Source organism: Micrasema longulum, unplaced genomic scaffold (assembly GCF_059751315.1).
Source record: "Micrasema longulum isolate JH-2025_06_02 unplaced genomic scaffold, ASM5975131v1 h1tg000037l, whole genome shotgun sequence".
NCBI lineage: Eukaryota > Metazoa > Arthropoda > Insecta > Trichoptera > Brachycentridae > Micrasema > Micrasema longulum.
The window spans coordinates 529,269-549,396 of record NW_028277244.1 but is presented as its reverse complement, the minus strand read 5'-3'; the positions used below and the strand labels follow the sequence as shown (position 1 = coordinate 549,396).

The window sequence follows — 20,128 nt, the reverse complement described above, 5'->3', positions numbered from 1 at the left end:
ACGTATCATCAAATTCTCCACGATACAGTTTAGGGTGGATTATTGATTTTTTATATTCTTTATTATTATTTATTTAGTGGCAACTCTCAGTAGTCGGCCTCATGGTGTATCGGTTAGTGCGTTTGCCTGCCATTAAATAAATCAAATAATAACAATACAATTAAAAACCAATCTAATATTTTATTGGGCCGCGGCCGGGTGGATTTTTTACTATGGTGTGAAAACAGCCAATATCCGCCGGCACGATAAAATAACATAGAGTGGATTGATTTTTAATAAAAAAAAAAAATACACATTTTAAATATGTTGTTTTTTTTATGACAATATTTATTTCACAGCTTTTAAAATGTACACTTATACCTAAGTCAATTATAAGTATACAGGGTGTTCTTTAAACCCTGTCACATCCGAAACCACGATGATCAGTATGGTCAAGAAGACATATTGGCATATTTAAAAAAATATTTAAAAAAAAGAAAAATTTTAAAAATAAAATATTTAAAAAAACAAACGGTTGCTTATTTCTGCAGGGGAGAAGTGATGGGAGCGCGGCGCAGTATCAGACTCCCCCCTCCTCCCTCCTCGTTTTTTCCCTGCAGAAATAAACAACCATTTGCTGTTTTTGATATTTCATTTTTTAGAATTTTTATTCGTTCTAAAAAAATATTTTAATGTGCCAATATGTCTTTTTGCTCATACTGATCACCGTGGTTTCGGATGTGACAGGGTTTAATGAACACCTTGTATGAGCGATGCATTTTTTTATCTAATTATTATTTATTATATGGTAGGAATTTAAAAGCTACAATAGAATGTTAACAGAGTTGTCGTCAGCTTTACTATTGTATATGTATAATTTTTATTGTAATATATATATATTTTTTTAAATAAATTATTTAGTGCAATGCCAACGCAATAACCACAGCACCAGGACGCCGACATTCTCCACTCGCAGCCGCTTGGGTAAATTAAAAATAAATACAATAATATAATGTATATCAATCCACCCTAATTTTACCGTTCCGTGTGGATTTGGACGATTCATCCTGCCGCGCCGTTTGCGACGTATCTCAAACTGTTGGATTATAATTAATAAGAAAATAATTCTTTTTCCATTTGACTAAAAACATTTATAGTGCTGTGATGTTCAAATTAAATTTTTAATTAACATAACAGTGCCAAAAAATTAATAAGTAGGGATACTAACGTATTCTCATTATTGATAATAACATGATTCATAAAAAAATATTTTTGCGTATTTGTGTGCGAACACGATACATGAATAAAAAACGTTTTATCATAATTCCCATTCTGCACCTAATGGTGCATAGGGCACTAAATAGGTACACTAACTGCTGCGTATCTTGATAATTTTTGCTACATTTGTATATTTATTTTAATATACGCCCAATGGGCATTTACTAGAACGATATTGTACATTGTTTTTTTTTATTATTAACTCTTTAAAATCATTCTTCTGTTGTTGAAATTCCATTTGTCGGTGCGTTTTGAAGCTGCAAGACTTTTTGTGATGTTAGCTATCATATTATTTTTATCATATTATGTAAAGGTTATCAAATAGCTAAATTTAGTAAATGGGGTCTAGAATTTCAACCGTCCATGCGCTCAGTAGCTGCAAGACTTGTTGTTATCTAACTTCTAATTTTATAAATTTGCTTTTTATTTCGTTTTTAAAATATCACTTAAACTTAAACTCTAGACTTCATTGTCAAATATTTTTTTTAAATAAAAAATTGTAAATAGGGGCTAGATTTCTTATTGTCCATGCGCTCTGTAGCCGCAAGACGTTCTGTTATCTAGCTCATATATATCATAACTGTAATATATCATAATTGGAGACGAGGAACTAGAATCCCAACCGTCCATGCGCTCTGTAGCTGCAAGACGTGTTGGGATATTTATTTATTGTACAGCGCTCTTGAGGTGATTTTCAAAAAAATGGCGCAATTAAAATTATCCAAACATTATTATTATTAGTATGCCGAATATATAAATGGAGTCAATATTAGTTCCACGTTTTTGTAGACTAGAAATATTTAACATTGACTGTATATCAGTATATGTATAGATATTATAAATATATAACATTAGCGTGTTCCAATAGTTTTTTCTTATAAACATGGAACTGGCAAAGGAAGGATGAAAGCCGAGTGAACGCGGTGGAAATGCGATCTTTTAGTCGAATGTGTGGCAAATCAATGTATGACAGGGTAACGATTAATGAAATCAGGCGAGAATGTGAATCTGGGTCAAGTATAATTGATAAGATTAAGAAAGGGTCTCTGAAATGGTTTGGACACGTAGAACGAATGGACGACGAAATAATGGTAAAACAAGTATATATGGCGAAAACAAACGGTAACGTGAGAAGAGGACGCCCAAGGAAGACGTGGCATGATCAGATAAACCAAAATCTTTTTTTAAATTTTTTATATTTTTTTATTTGAAAATTTATTTATAAACCCTTACGGATTATTACATTTATTTAACATAAAATAATATATACATTTTTCATTTATACTCTGTTGTTCAAAATATTTTTTTTTTACATCTTTTGAAAAGTTTGTCTGAGTCTTTTGTTTAGTTTTGTCTGGTAGTTTATTGTATAATTTCAGTCCCTGGTTCATTAGTCTTGATTGTCCTTGTCTTGTTTTAGAAAGTTGTGTATGGTATTTGTCTGATATTCTCGTATTATGTCCATGTTGACTACAATTTTTTACAAGTTTTAGTTCTTCGTCTACAATTACATTAGTGGCTAATTTATGGATAAATTTTAATCATTCTAGTTGAAAGAGTTCAGTTATATTTAATTGCTTAGTTTGTTTAAAAAGTTCTCTAGTTGCAGTTAAATAGGGAAGGTCATATACTAACTTTAATATTTTATTTTGTTGTCTTTGTAGTCTGTTTATGTCATTTTGATATCCTGCTCCCCATAGTAGTTGCGTATAACTTAAGTCTGGTAATGTCAAAAGCTGACAGAACCGAAGGACATGTATGAATTTGGAAGAAGTTAGAAATGTATGCCAAGATAGACGTGTGTGGCGATCCATTCTATCTGCCTACTCCTACGGGGAAATGGCGTGATGGTAGTAGTAGTAGTTCATAAATTGTCTTTAAAGGAGCCAGGACTGAAAACCCTTAAAAGTTAAATAACCATTTTTGTAAAAGTGCCAAACCATGGTTTTTTTCCGATACTCTTTCTTATAAAAAAAATCGGTCCAGTTTTGGGGTGCGGAAAACAAGACTGCAAAACCTCGATTTTATTGATTTTAGTTAGGCGTAATCAGTCCGACGTGCCGTTGTATTTTTCGCACAGTTTTCGGGGAGGCATCTGCAAGAGAGTGACAGAAAAGCTATACCTATTCATCAAATCGCACTTTTCCCTCTTTCCATTGTTTCAAGAAGCTAAACTTTTAGATCTAAGACAAATATATTGTTTTCAACGTTTAAAATATATTTTTAAGAACCAAAATTTATTTACAAGTAATTCAAATAGATCGAAGGAATCGTGTGTTAGAAATACCACATTGTAAAACGAGGCTCGCACAGAGACATGCATATTTTATAGGCCCAAAAATTGTTAATTCTTTTTTTACTGATAATATTTCATTGATTCCAAACTTTTAAAATTTTCCGTCTTTTAAGAAACATGCACTATCCTGGATTCAAACTAAAGATATGAACTCTTTTTTTCTATGATTTATTTTTTCCCTTTAATAATAAGGAATATTTTTGCGTTTTTTTAAATATTTTTTATTTCCTTTTTTAATTGCTATAAAAAAATACCATATTATCTTTTACAGAATATTTTATTTTTTCTTTCTTATTTTATACAAAAAAATTATAACTGTCCATTATTTACTATAGGAGCAAAAATTCATTAACATTTTCTTGTATACCCACGAACAGGCCACTCCTTTGTGGGATTTTTTGTTTGCTATTTTTCTATTAATATGTATTTCATTGATATGCTTTATTTTTTTAATACTCTGTTTTATTATTATGTTTATTGTAAAAAAACAAAAAATAAAAAGAAAAAAAAAGAAAAAATCGTTATTCTACCACAAATCCTCTTAGAATATAGGTAAAACAATGAGAAGCAGAATAGTAGATAAAATTAATAAATTAGACAATTGAAAGAACATTATATTTGATTATACACAATTATGACAAAAATATTTACATGAAATCAGTACTCAGAGCTAATCATCTTCGTTGTTTTCATTCGACGATGCTCTTGATGAAATCAGAGTTTTATGTTTGGATGACGATCGATGGTTGTAAAATGATTTACCAGTGGATATTTTCCGTCTCGTATTTGACACCACAGCTTTCAATACTAAATTAATAACATCCCCCTGGGTTTTGATAGCCGCGTCCATTCGAAATGATCGTAACAATGAAGCGATGTACGTCCCAAAATGATCGAAGGAATCTTTGCGGTCTTCGTGGACATTTAGAGTTGGCGTTGGCGATGCCATTTCGTGTTCTGCACTTTTGAAATCACCATAATCATCGTTTAATTTCCGCTTTACTTCTTCATCTCTTCGTTTTTTGACAGATCTCGTGACTGGAGTTAGTCTCAGCAATATAGGATCTTGCAACAGCGCAGATTTAATATCCAGTTCCGATTCAACTGTTGGATGCTGGAGCTGTTCATTTGATAATAAAGTTTCTTCGTGAATATCAGTGTTCTCATAGGGATCTCTCTTATATTCCTGCAAAAAAACCGATTTCAATTCAGATTATTTATTTTTTTGCTACATAGAATTCATTCGATTATCAGTCACTAAATGCTAACCATGCACTTAAACATTTTTTTATAATATAAGAAATCAAACACAGATTTGAGTCTACTAAACACTTTATTTTATTTTTACAAAAATAAAAATTTCGTGACAATTGTTTCGCCTTGTTAGGGCATTTTCAAACGAATGTGAATATTAGATGAGTTAAATGTCCTTATCATCAAATTTATAGGCGGGAAACAAGCGTAGTAACAAACAAAACTAAAAAGAAGCGGATATATTCCTTGGTACCTACACTCTACACTACGCAGATGCGTTTCTACTATCATCTCCCAGGGAACAGCCAAATGTGAACCAAGTGTTTTTACAGTTATTTACTAGGAAAAAGACAATAGATCCTGTTTACTGCATACGAAAATAAAATAGGGACGAGTTTGAGTTTGGGTATCGTCTATTGTCTTGTTAACCTTAATAATAAGTTGAGGAATGCTATCTTTGTTTACTTTTTTATATTTTACTTTTTGTGCTGTTACATGTTCACTTAATTGCCATACTTACTAGTTCTTTGCTCAATGTATTATTATTGCGTTTCTTAAAATTATTTTTTATTATTAACTTTTTTAAATCATTCTTATGTTGTTGAAATTTCATTTGTCGATGCGTTTTGAAGCTGCAAGACTTTTTGTGATGTTAGCTATCATATTATGTAAATGTTATCAACTATCAAATATGTAAATTTAGTAAATGGGGTCTAGAATTTCAACCGTCCACGCGCTCAGTAGCTGCAAGACTTGTTGCTATCTAAATTCTAATTTTATAAATCTGCTTTTCATTTCGTTTTTAAAATATCACTTAAACTCTAAACTTCATTGTCAAATAAAACATTTAAAAATAAAAATGTAAATAGGGGCTAGATTTCTTACTGTCCATGCGCTCTGTAGCTGCAGGACGTTCTGTTATCTAGCTCATGTATATCATAATTGTAGACGAGGAACAAGAATCCCAACCGTCCATGCGCTCTGTAGCTGCAAGACGTATTGGGATATTTATTTATTGTACAGCGCCCTTGAGGTGATTTTCACAAAAATGGCGCTACATAAATTATCCAAACATTATCATCATCATTCCCTTTCCGCACCTAATAGTGCATAGGGCACTCCATTGGTAACCAATCGCTTGTATCTTAATCTTTTTTCTTTAATAAAGGTAAGATAATCAGTCTTACGCTTCAAGTACCAGTCCAGGGACTATGAAATATTCTAGTGTGAAAACAAATATTTCGTATAAACCATGTCGGGAATCGAACCCGAGACATGGTAGGGAAACGCGCTGACCATTACACCACGAGGCCGACTAAAATGTTCTTATAAAGTTATATAATTCAAGGTATTAAATTTTTTTTTAAATTAAGCTGGTTTTCAGCATGTTTTGGTAAGTTTTTTTCAGGTACTGGCTTTAAACTTTCTTATAAAAAAAAAATCCTAATATATATATATATATATAGTTGGATAATTTATATAGCGCCATTTTTGTGAAAATCACCTCAAGGGCGCTGTACAATTAATAAATATCCCAGTACGTCTTGCAGCTACAGAGCGCATGGACGGTTGGGATTCTAGTTCCTCGTTTTCAATTAAGATCAATAAAAAATTATAACAGATAGGAGCTAGATTACAGGACGTCTTGCAGCTACAGAGCGCATAGACAGTTAGAAATTTAGCCCCCATTTACACATTTTAAAAATTGACAAATAAATTTAGTGTATTAATGATAATAAAAAAAATAAAAATAATATGAATAATAAAAAGGAGTAAGATTACAGCACTCTTGCAGCTACTAAGCGCATAGACGATTGGAATTCTAGACCCCATTTATAAAATTTAGGTATTTTTAAGTTGGTATATGAAAGCTAGATAACCAATCATCGTGCAGCTACAAAGCGCATGGACGAGTGGAATTCTAGCAAAGTTAGAATGATATCAATAAATTTATAAAAAATAGAGCATAGTAGTAAGTTTGTCAAGTGTTCATGCCAAGAACTAAGCAATAAAAACTAAATAAATAAAGCACTGCATCAACTCCATGGTTAACAAAGGGATATAGATGTCCGAAGAGAATCTTTTGTAGACAGTAGGTAGATATCGTCACCATGTGGTCCACTAGGCTGCTGGAGAATTTATGGAAACGCACGTGTGTAGACTGGGGGATTATGCCTATTGTTCCAACGACTTGGTGACTAATGTTGGGCGAATACCATTTTCGAAAAAACGATCCTCAATTTCTCCTTTCATTATTATAAATATTAGTTATCATTTACATAAGTTAAAAATAAAAGTACTTACGTTACCAAGGAAGAATTTCCTGAATGTCACGTGGGGTTGCAAAAAACAGTTCACATTTTTGAACCAGAAAATTTTTGGAATGTAAACATCTTCTTTTCTTTTGGCTGTTTTTTTACTGTCTGCGATCTTCTTCAGCTCTTGCGAGTAGGAGCTTCGGATGCTTTTGAACTTCAGGGAGACGTGATGGGCGGTGAACTCAGGCACGTCGAGAGCACTCGCGACCCGGCGACACGCCGCAAATCGCCGCTCGCGGTTCTTGTACTGAGGGTTTTTAGGGTTCCATAATACGGGTTCGCTCTTGTACAGTCTGATAAACTTCAGCATGTCGGAGTTCTCCATGCGGAAGTTCGGAGAGAATGAAGTTAAATTCATCTTAGCCATGCGATGGAACTTATATAGCTTCGCCCAGAAAAAAATGTAGGCTGTATCGATTGCCGGTCCTCCAAATATCGCCGTGCGACAAAACGACGACCGTCTAGTCTATGATGGCTTATTATCGTTATTATGTTTATCCAGCGGCTTCGCTCGCTCGGAGAAATCAGCTAATAAATTCGTTTCGTCGTTTACTGACAAGAACTTTCCCTACGGAATGTTATATTTTTTCGAGATAAAAAAGTAGCCTTTATCGATTTCCGGTCATCCAAATATCGTTGTACAAAAAAACGACGACCGTCTAGTCTATGGCGACTATTTTTTCCAGAGTTAGTGATATTTTTTTGAGATGAAAAGTAGCTTGTGACACTTGTAAGCTTTTCAGCTATCCCTATGCAAAATCACGTAAATCAGTCGCTCCGTTGCGACGTGAAAGAAGAATCCATTTTTCCACTAAGATTTTTTTCCGAGGGAGTAATATTTTTCGGGATGAAAAGTAAACAATGTCACTTCTCAGCTCTCCGGCTATTCCTATGTCAAAAATCAAGTCAATCGGTCGCTTCGTTGTGACGTGAAAGGAACTCAAACAAACAAACACACTTTCGCATTTATAATACAGTAAAACTCAAATTATCCGGATTAATAAGTGCCAGATTTAATTAACACGACCAGTAAAAATAATTGCAATATTAAATCAAAACTAAAAACTTCTCGTTTGTTTCCTGATAATGATCTGGATATTTGGCAGTCCGGATGGCTGGAGTCCGGATAAACGGAGTTCTATGGCTGGAGTCCGGATAAACGGAGTTTTACTGAACCGCAAAACGCAGTCAGTAAACTGCTGCCTACGCTCGGCGCTTGTCGGCGAGCGATGGCGCCAGCAGAATGAACAAAATACAAACTACAAACAAGATGGCTTTGTTCCACGCCGCGCCGCGCCGCGCCGCTATATCCAGCGTTGCCAACCTCCATCATGCGAAAATCGGTAGAAACAGAAAAATAAATCAGTAGATTTCGGTAGATTCATTGTCCTATGGGTGGGGGCTGTGGGGGGAAGGGAATGTATGAAAATTTCATTACGAATTTTCATGGATTTGTTAAAAACCAGCCAAATGATTGCCCCCTTGGATTAATGGCTGACGCTTTACTGACACACGGAGAGTCCCGAATTCAATTTCCAGTGAGATCACGTATTTTTTTACGTTTTTCGCAATTTTAATCTTAATGTTAAAATAATAACCACTAGGTAATCAGTGAAACTGGTTACTAAATTTGATCAAAAAATAGTTACAGGTGACAAAAACGTTTCATTATTATTAAATGATCTGCTAACATTCCACTTAATAAAATAAAAACTATGAACTTCTGAAAAAAAAAAAGATACTTTTAATCCATCAACATTGGATAGGACCAGGCACTATTTACCATTTAAAGAATGTATTATGCACGACCGAAGGATAAGTAGTATTCATAATAATGAACAGATTGCAGAAAAAGTAGCTTTCTGAGCAAACAGAAAAAAGTGTGTTTGATTTATTTATTTATGGGCAGATTGCCTATATTGGGATCGAAGTAAAAAAATGTATGGAAAAATGGCAAGGTTTACAAATCGGTAGAATTTAAATCAGATTCTGTTGATCGGTAGATTTCACTAAAAATCGGTAGATCTACTGAAAAATCGGTACGGTTGGCAACGCTGGGCCGCTTTGCCGTGTGGCGTGTGTACAATATTGTTTCCCGCTTCCACGCAAAATTCACGAACAAATACGGAAACGCACGAAGTTACTCGGCGCGGACGAAGGCGGCCAAAATATCGAGCCATAATCGGCAGAACAACGTAAGCGACAAACAGTGAATTGTGCAGGTTTTTTTTCCATTTTTGTATATATTTTTTAATAATTCGGTAAATGGGATTTATAATGGTTGGTTACAATTAAGGTAAATAAAGAGACATATTACAACAGTGATGAAGAACATTTAAGAGAAGGTAATATAGAAGTCATGATAATATAGAAGGTATAGAGACAAGTATAATTGATAAGATTAAGAAAGGGTCTCTGAGATGGTTTGGTCACGTAGAACGAATGGACGACGAGAGAATGGTAAAACAAGTATATATGGCAAAAATGAACGGCAACGTTAGACGAGGACGACCAAGGAAGACGTGGCATGATCAGATAAACCAAAATCTTAAGTCTGGTCATTTCAAAAGCAGACAGAACCGAAGGGCATGTATGACAAGATGTATGAATGTGGATGAGGCTAGGAGTGTATGCCAGGATAGACGTGTGTGGCGGTCCATTCTCTCTGCCTACCCCTACGGGGAAATTGCGTGATGGTAGTAGTAGTAGTAGGCATCTACAGGGCTTATGACCTGTCAATGGCTGGTTTAAGTGGCCACTTTACACTTTTGTGTAGCATTCACGAATCTGCCCATATTCAAACATCTATATTCCTTCAATTCTTTCATCTGTTGATGTTTGTGAAGTTAAAGAGCTGAAACCTTTATTTATGCGGGTGAGATTCATCTAATTGAATTATTTCACCTGCATACTAGGCAACGCCTGAAAATGTTATTTTTTCAATTTCTATTCTTCTTCATGGACCAGGTGGATTTATCAACAATATTTTGAGTTTGTCCAAATTTTTGTAGACAAGGACTGGATTTAACTCCATGGGGAGCTGTTAACTTCACAAACATCAACAGATTAAAGAATTGAAGTAACATAGATGTTCAAATATGGGCAGAATGGTGAATGTTACACAGTGTGTAAAGTGGCCACTTAAACCAGCCAATGACAGGTAGATGCCTAGACACCTATATTGCCTTCTTTAAAATGTTCTTCATCTCTGTTGTAATATGTTAATTTTCTTATCTCTTAGATTTAACTGCTCTCTTAACTCTTCAAAGACATTGGTAAATAATCCCTTTGAACGCGGTGATGTAAGATCGTGTTACCACTAGTAAAATATGGAATATTCTAAACTTTAGACATTTGAAAAAAAAACAGGGAGACATACTGTTTAATAATTCCTTTTCCATAATTTATGCAAATAAACATATAATTTAGCCCTGTTATAGCAAAATAAATTAAAAATCACAAATATGCCGCTCATGTTACGCGCGTGCGTACTCCATCACTGTCATCAACCGACTGACGACTGAATCTGTTTTAGACAACACCCGCCGCAGAACAGCCTCTCTGTCTTCCTTGTTATGAATTATATCTTCGTGCTCTCCCTTGTATAGGTATCTGTATAGATGTGTTGCTGAATCAGTGGACATTCATTCTTCGCGTAGCGAGGATAAATATTTTTTGAATCAAGGGCGCTTTACAAAGTGATTATATAAAGATATAAATTTAATTTTAACTTTTTAATTTAAGAAAAATAATGTACTTTTTCATATTACTTTAATAATAATGATCAAATCTACAATGTTTTGTTGGAATGTTTTTGACTTTAACAAATAATAAACAATGAAAACATGAGTTTTTTATACACTACAAATAAGAATTTAATTATTTATTTAAGCAGTTTTAGTAATTTTTAATGGACTTAAAGATTTTTCTGCAAATTGAGAAATACCGTTTTTGTGATCGACACCATTTTCAGAAGGTGATTTTAACAGTTTTTTGTATAAAAGCGGTCTGGTTGTTTTAAGCAAAATATAGAATCGACCTTACTGCACCCAATTACATCAATATCTCATTTTTTCAAAATTGTGGACTGGCTAGTTTCTGCATAACTACGTTCAATTGAAGATTACGAAAAATTCATAATTTTAAAAAATATGAGAGGTATATTAAATCTTGTGTCCTATGTCGACTAGTGTGACATCACAGCCACACAAGATTTACAGCTCATTTTCTAGGTATGTCTACTTCAGGCGTCTTGGATGGAAGAAATGGGTATGGTATATAAATAATAAATAAATGTATATTTACCCTATCAATAGCGAGTTGAGTTTTTGAAAACATGGCGGGTACGGCACCATTTATTACACGTACCAAAGAATTTTTTTTGTCCAAATTAATGGATCGAAAGTGGTTGGAACAGACCCAACTGTTATTTCCAGGGGACCAATTGTTCCGCCCTGTCGCACGGATCCATTTATTCCGCCTTATTTCATTTATCGGGAATCTAAAAAAAACCTTAATCTAATATTTTATTTTATTTTATTTAGAAAACATACAGTCATACAAAATCAGTATTAAAAACAACAATTTTTTAACATAAAAAGACCAATTAAGTTTTCATAAATTAAAAAGATATAAACATTAAATGTGACAAAAAATAAAAAATAAATAAGAATTTTAAGTGAAAAAGGGATAATTGTTGACATTTGCGTTTTCCATAAAGGTAATAAATTAAAATAAATAAAAATACCGAATGTACACTCCGAGCCATCCACGCACACACATGAACGCACATATAAAACATACACAAACATATACATTACATGCGGCACATATACATAGCATAAACCACTCAAGATGTACATTCAGCAACTATCCCAAATAATCGACCCCATGAAGAAATTTTCTGTACAAATGCAACGTGCAGTTAAAAATGTCTACATCAATACTGAGTCCGTTATAATTTCTACAGGTACGTCTAATGAATGAATTCGAGGTATAATTGTTTTTACAAGTTGGTACATAAAAAAGGGAATTTAATCTAGTATAGCGAAGAGGACAACGGAAACCAATATTTTGTAAAAGATACGGCGAATCAACTATGTTATTGAGAATTTTGAAAAGAAAAATTAAATCATATCTAAGGCGCCTTTTTTGTAGTGATTCTATATTAAAATTGATCAAAGATGCGCCGTAATCATTTTCAATGTTACCAAAACGATATTCCAGGCTCCTTATAAATATAATGATAAAATGATGACACATATAAATAACATTTAAGTTAATACTTAGTATTTTAAGTAAATGCACAGCCCGGCAGTCTTAATTATGAGAACGGCCTCAAAATATGGTCATAAAAATACCATCAAAAAATGGCGCAGATGTATTGTCATCTCTTTTAGTTACATTCAATAAACGTCAATTTCATATTCTTATGGTGTGATAAAAAGAGAAAGAATTATTTCCAGATGTCGGCTGACTGGGTAAAAGTTCTTCAAGTTTGCATTTCTTGAACAGTTAAATAAATACTTGGATTTAGACGATTTAAAAAAAATGATTTAAATTACATAAATCAAATGTAGAACGTTTTTGGATTACACAGAAACAAATGTTAAAATAATTGCTCAAATGACAGTAAATGATTCTGATGCGTTTTATGTTGAAAACTACCAAAAAAACGTATAATTGTGAAAATTTAAAATATTTGATGAAATACCTGTGATAACTGAAGCGTTTTCTCCCTTTTCCAGTTCTATTTGAACATCCTTTCATGGCACAAGTCGGCATAATTAATTTTGATGTAATTAGCACTGAATACGTAAAACAATTGTAAAAATAACGACAGAACGTTTCAAGGTTCGAAGCAATACTGCCCGCGTTCGTAAAAAATGAGCATCGTACAAACTCTGAAATCGACTACAAAACAAAAAATGAGGACCGTACCCACAGATTTTTTTTGTCTCCCTTTCTCTCATTTACAACATATTGCATTGGATTGGTAAAATGGGTTGTTATCCCTCTACAGATGTATTGGTGGATTTTTATAAGTTGGCGCGAGCGCTAAATTCACACATACGCATTGTATAGTATTCGCAATTAAGACCATGGTATGACGTAGCACGGCGTACGCATTATGAAAATAATATCTGTCTCTCTCGCGCTCAGACGCGCTTATGAGCGTGACATAGACGACTATTGCTTTATTAGTTGCTAATGATATTGTAATATAATGTACACAGGATGCTTCTGCGTTTGTCTGAATTTCGCTGCAATTCTTAATAGTAAAAATATAATAATATATATTCGATGTATATGTATTAAGTTATTATCTTATTATTAGCTTTCGCAAAACTTACACAATTTTTTTTAACTGTGCAGAATATTGATTTTTACAAATCTTGATATTAAATATTGTTATATTAAATGCTTTTTAAAATCTCTTTTCGATTAGAGCGAAAAATTTTTTTTTTAAACAAGCATGTTTTTTTATTTAATATTTTGAGTTCATTATAATAATAATTAACAGAGTGTAATTAAAATGCGCAGTACAAATTATATTGAATAAAATATGTATACGCACTTATTAAAAAATAATAAATCTTGTTGTTTATATAAGTACTTAAAAACAATATTTTGAGTTTATCCACATTTTTGTAGACTAGGACTGGATTCAACTCCCTGGGGCGCTGTTTATTTTAACATATTACAACAGAGATGAAGAACATTAAAAATAAGGTAATATAGAAGTCTAGGCATCTACAGGGCTTATGACCTGTCATTGGCTGGTTTTAGTGGCCACTTTAAACACAGTGTAATATCCACCATTCTGCCCATATTTGAACATCTATATTCCTCCAATTCTTTCATCTGTCGATGTTTGTGAAGTTAAAGAGCAAAAACCTTTATTTATGCGGGTGAAATTCATCTAATTGAATTATTTCACCTACATACTAGGCAACGCCTGAAAATCTTATATTTTCAATTTCTATTCTTCTTCATGTACCAGGTGGATTTATCAACAATATTTTGAGTTTGTCCAAATGTTTGTAGACAAGGACTGGATTCAACTCCCTGGGGAGCCGTTTATATTAACATATTACAACAGAGATGAAAAACATTAAAAATATGGTAATATAGAGGTCTAGGCATCTACAGGGCTTATGACCTGTCAATGACTGGTTTAAGTGACCACTTTACGCACTGTGTAAAATTTGGACAAACTCAAAATATTGTTGATAAATCCACCTGGTCCATGAAGAAGAATAGAAATTTAAAAAAATGAGATTTTCAGGCGTTGCCCAGTATGTAGGTGAAATAATTCAATTAGATGAATCTCACCCGCATAAATAAAGGTTTCAGCTATTTAACTTAACAAACATCAACAGATGAAAGAATTGAAGGAATATAGATGTTCGAACTTTATTTAACTTTTACAATACTTGCCTTTAAAGCTTACAGTAAGAAAATAAACAAAAAATAAATTATTTCATTACCAATTCATATAAATACATTTATGGGAACACACAATTGTTTCAAATATTAAAATGCTATTGAATGTTGCCTGCATAGTTAACCGTGGTAATTGCCGTATAATAGTATTCGTAATTGCATGGTTGAGGTGTTAACCGAATTCTAAGAAAAAAAAAACATGTTCAATAAAACTTCGTCAACGAAATACGCTGTAAGATAATTATAGTTGCAATTAGTCTATGTACAAAAATGTATTTCTTTGAGCAAAGTGTAATGATGAGTTCGCGCTCAGCCACCGTACGGGCTGGGCGTGAAATATAGTTACTCTCCAACCGTAGCTTATAATCCTTTAATAAATTAAAACATAAGTTGTTATATGTTAGAAAACAATGAGTTAATGTTTATAAGTCGTTAGTGTGTAGTAGTGTTGTCATGTTTTAGACAAACAGTGGAAAAAAGAAGACTATTTATTTAATAGCATTGTTTTATACTTTATTCTTAACAAAATATGTGACAAATAGTGAACAATGGAAACTTTCAAAAAATAGTGCGCCTGTAACCTTTAGATCATAAAACTTTATGTGAATCATTAAAACCGTTTAAGAATGCATCAGCTTTTGACGCGAAAGTACCTAAATTTTGCTATTTAGAACACTACACCCATAATCAATAAATTACTACAGTGCTACTAAAAGTGAGCTGACATTTATTGATAAATACATAATATTTCTAATATCTGACTTCTAATAACACACAAAATGATAAATCAAACCGCTCATACACGCGTTTGTGGAATATTCATGTAAAAAAGTGAATTGAACAGGAATGTTGCGTCTGATAAAACGAAATAATACGGACCAAAATGGACATCAAGTCGTTGGAACAAAAGGCATAATAGTACTACACACGTGCGTTTCCAGAAATTATCTAGCAGCCAGCGGGCCACATGGCGACGGTATCTACCTACTGTCTACAAAAGCTTCTCTTCGGACATCTATCTCCCTTTGTTAACCATGGAGTTGAAAAATTGTCTGATTTATTTAGTTTTTTATTGCTTACTTCTTGGCATGAACACTTGACCAATTTACTACTATGCACTATTTTTTATGAATTTATTGATATTGTTTTAACTTTGCTGGAATTCCACTCGTCCATGCGCTTTGTAGCTGCACGATGATTGGTTATCTAGCTTTCATAAATCAACTTTAAAATACCTAAATTTTGTAAATGGGGTCTAGAATTTTAATCGTCTATGCGCTTAGTAGCTGCAAGACGTGTTGTAATCTTACTCCTTTTTATTACTCATATTTTTTTTTTTTTTAAATATCATTAATACCTACACTAAATTTATTTGTCAATTTTTATAATGTGTAAATGGGGGCTAAATTTCAAACTGTCTATGCGCTCTGTAGCTGCAAGACGTCCTGTAATCTAGCTCCTATAAGGTATAATTTTTGATTGATCTTAATTGAAACAAGGAACAAGAATCCCAACTGTCCATGCGCTCTGTAGCTGCAAGACGTTCTGGGATATTTATTAATTGTACAGCGCCCTTGAGGTGATTTTCACAAAAATGGCGCTATATAAATTATCCAACTACATATATATATATATATATTGCTACATCCGGGTCTTAATTATTACGGACTACAATTAGTCATTACAGTCTTCCCTAGAACTGAGTTGAAATGCTCAGGAGCAATCTATATATATTTTATAATTATATTATTAGCAACAAAAACAAAGCTATACAGAGAGATAGAGAGATAGAGAGTATTTTCATAATATATATGCCGTACGACGTCATACCATGCGTTTATTCACAGATACCACACTCGGTACAGGACTTGACCATTGTCTACGTAATTTGCAGGACAAAACATTGTCCCGAGACATCACCACCGAGATATACTGGCATGCTCTCTCTGCGGAACAATGATTACTCCCACCATCGCGCGTGGCCAACTTGTCGCTCCCCAAAAAAATATTCCACCGAAAATGGCGGCAGAAAACTGGCCTTTTCATTATTTAGTTCGTCAAAAATGATGAACACAAAATAATAAATAAAAAATTTACTTGTGTAAAAAAATTAATGATATTACATTTTATTAAGCCATTATATTTTATTTTAATACACACTCCTCTAATCCAACACAGAATTTTTAAAAAATATGGCAAATTTGGTTAAAATTTAATACAACCATTTTTTAATCAACATCCTGTAGATTTTAAATGCGTTAGTGTGAGTTTTTTGAACGCGCCAGCTTAAATTAAACCACTAGTATATACATTAAGATTTCAACTTTATGGTTAACAAAAGGAGATAGATGTCCGAAGAGAATCTTTTGTAGACAGTAGGTAGATACCGTCGCCATGTGGCCTACTGGGTACTGGATAATTTCTGGAAACGCACATGTGTACTGGTTGTTTAACTAAAGCTGGTGCGTTCACATAACTCACACAAACGCATTTAAAATCTACAGGTGTTGATTTAAAATGTTATATTAAATTTTAACCAAATGTGATATCTTTATTGTTTATCATTTAGTGTGTATACATATTTTCTCCATTAAAATTCGTACTGTGCATTTTAATTACACTGTAATAATTATTATTATAATGAACACAAAATATTAAATAAAAAACATGCTTGTTTAAAAATAAATAAATATATGACATTTTCTTAAGTGATTGTTTTTTTCCACTCTTATCCAAAAGATATTTTTAAAAACATTTAAGATAATATCAAGATATTTTAAAATCAATATTCTGTACTCGCACATGAAAAATGTTTTTGTGTAAGTTTTGTGAAAGCGCCAGCACTAAATAATTGACATATACATGATTTGATTGGATTTTTTTTTCTTTTTTTTTCTTGCAACTGGAATATAAATTAAAATGTATTTATAAACCAGTGTTTTAAAGCATATCAGTGTCTTTAATCCATGTCACATATTATTTAAATTTTAGTATTAAGAATCGCAGCGAAATTCAGACGAACGCAGAAGCACCTGTGTATATTTTACTACCATGTCATAAGCAACTAACAGAGCGATAGTTGTCTATGTCACGCTCATAAGCGAGTCTGAGCGTGAGAGAGACATATTATTTTCATAATGCGTATGCCGTGTAATGTCATACTATGGGCTTATTCACAGATACTACTCGATTTGTGTAAGTATTGCGAACGCGCCAGCTTTAAAAAATCCACCAGTAGTTACTGAGGGATTATGCCTATTAAAAAAAAAAATTTTAAAAAAAATATTTGCGTTCTTATGATTTACCCAAATATTTAATTTTGAGGGCCATTTTCAACGAGTTGTAAATAATCACTATTAGATAATAGGAATCGAGTTGGGGTATAGTGGGATTCGAACCACGGACCTTTGGTCCGTGAGTCCGAGACACTAGCCACAGGACCACAACCCGCTTTGACATTGTTCCAACGACTTGGTGTCCATTTTGGTCCGTATTATTACGTTTCATGAGACGCAACACACCTGTTCAATTCACTTTTTTACATGAATATCAGTTGTGTAGTCGGGCCGGAGCGCGCCGGAGCGGCGCTTCGGCACTTTTTATCTGAGCGGAGCGGCGCTCCGACTGGTTAGGAGCAAATATTACTTTTCAAAAATATATCTACTTAAGTCTCTTCAAACAATTCGTAATAACAACAAACGTATTTATTGCCGATGACTAGCAAAAGTCTAAATGTGTGTCCCCCCCTCCCCCCCTCACACATCACCGAAGTGGTGGCGGTGCGCTCCGGTAATTTTTTATATAGGACTACACCACTGATGAATATTACACAACGCGTGTATGAGCGGTTTGAATATCATTTTGTATATATATTTTTTTTTTTTTATTTTTTTTTTATTATTTTTATACGCCTCCACTTGTATGATATTAGAAGAGAGGTATTTAAAATACTATGTATTTATCAATAAACGTCAGTTCACTTTTAGTAGCACTGTTGATGGGTAGTGTTCCAGATAGCTAAATTTGTGTACTTTTGCGTCAAAAGCTGATGCATTCCTAAACAGTTATGAATTCTATTAAATAGTCATTAAACTAAGATTTTCAAGGCCGTTCAGATGCACAGTAAGTTTTTCTGGGTAATTATGCCGTGTGTTAAGCGTTTCAACGAGTTGTAAATAATTCACCATTGAGTGGGGTTCGAACCTCGGACCGCAGTAGCTCAATCACAAGTAACTATCGACGTGCTAATAAGAGACGTGATAACAATTTCTCAACACGATTGTTTATCGCATTCGCGATCGCAATGGAACATCCGTGAACACCTAATATTAAATCTCAAAATATTTACGTTTCGCGACGTATAATCCAGCTGCGCAATCACATATTTGAATTTCACCGGTGTAAATATGGAAAATATTCCAAAACTTAAAAAAAAAAAAAAACAAAACATTAATCATGCAATTTATTGCATTTAGCCACCGGGTTGGCAAGCCTAATGTCAATAAAAGCAGTTGCTGTAGTAATTGTAAGTTAATTTTTACTTTTTTGTAGTAGATACTCCTTACTGTTTTGCAAATGCAATATATTGTATTATTTTTTATAGTAAATGCCGATTTTTGCCAATGATCTGTATTTATTTACAAGGAAAACAAAAAACAAACCGACACGAGCGTTGACTTAGAGATTACATACGCGTTTACTTATGACTGCGATAACTTAAGCATGTTCATTATTGTTCATTGTGATCGCTCAAATGCTTAGCATGTTTTTAAGCACGTCGATAGTTATTTGTGATTGAACTACTGATCCGTGAGTCCGCAAGCACTAGCCACGGGACCACCCGATTAAATAAAATGGTTACATAAAATAAAAAAAAATAGCTTAGGTCAATCGTACATACCACTTCAAAACAGGTTTTTCAGATGAGATTGACTCATTAATTCAAATCATTAATTTTGTGTACATTTTTTTGGCATACACATTTTGTCATCAATACTGAAATGTAAATATGCAAAGGCCCTTCGGGCGTCAAATATCTAAAAAAATACAAGAAAAGGGTACTTACATTTGACCCGAGGGATGAATTCGAAGATGCTTCTAATCTCTGTAACAAAGAAACATTTTTTTAATGATTTAAGACCCAATACACAAACTAACTGGCCGCTGATGCTAGATATTTTATATACTTACAGGGCCTTATTACATTTCTTTATACTAAGGATGAACTATTTATTTATTTATTTTATTTTATTTTATAAGGTAATTCAACAAAGATACATACTAGGAAACATACAATTTGAAGGTATTCGTCTATTCAATTTCACATGTGTATAAAAATTATTATAACAATACAATAATAATTATGGTTTATTGTCAAAAATTAAAATTTCTTCATCTACTACATACTCACTTAGGTAATAGTTTTCTCTGGATTATGTCTAGTCTGTCTAACTGGGTACAACCTTTTTAAGGCAGACATTTTTATGCAAAAATAAACAATAACATGACTACTTACTAGTTAATTTATTATAAACTTATACAAGACTTAAATATACCA

The 20,128-nt window shown here is 33.1% G+C and overlaps 2 protein-coding genes across 4 annotated transcripts in view; both read right to left on the bottom strand.

Annotated features, from left to right (window-relative positions):
* The window catches only part of LOC148285393 (THAP domain-containing protein 2-like), a 143,319-nt gene that overhangs the window by 45,666 nt on the left and 77,525 nt on the right, over positions 1-20,128 (bottom strand). For 2 of the 3 annotated variants that reach the window (XM_088225663.1, XM_088225628.1), the window contains one exon: positions 19,637-19,675. In XM_088225663.1, the coding sequence (XP_088081789.1) occupies positions 19,637-19,675 (39 nt within the window). Of the gene's footprint in view, positions 1-11,430; positions 11,627-12,838; positions 13,024-19,636; positions 19,676-20,128 lie in introns of those variants that run through there. The other variant, XM_088225645.1, reaches the window with a different exon arrangement.
* LOC148285394 (uncharacterized) lies at positions 4,150-8,381 on the bottom strand. Its single transcript, XM_088225674.1, has 2 exons — positions 7,112-8,381; positions 4,150-4,739 (listed from the first exon to the last, which is right to left on the bottom strand). Exons 1-2 carry the CDS (start codon positions 7,490-7,492, stop codon positions 4,224-4,226), a joined length of 897 nt encoding a protein of 298 aa, XP_088081800.1. The 5' UTR covers positions 7,493-8,381; the 3' UTR covers positions 4,150-4,223.

What these genes read in the sequence shown, in the direction of transcription:
- LOC148285394 (XM_088225674.1), bottom strand. Translation starts at nt 7,492, where the DNA reads ATGGCTAAGATGAATTTAACTTCATTCTCTCCGAACTTCCGCATGGAG. An exon ending in GGAAATTCTTCCTTGGTAAC is followed by an intron (nt 4,740 to 7,111) that starts GTAAGTACTTTT and finishes GTTTTTTTGCAG; the next exon opens with GAATATAAGAGAGATCCCTA.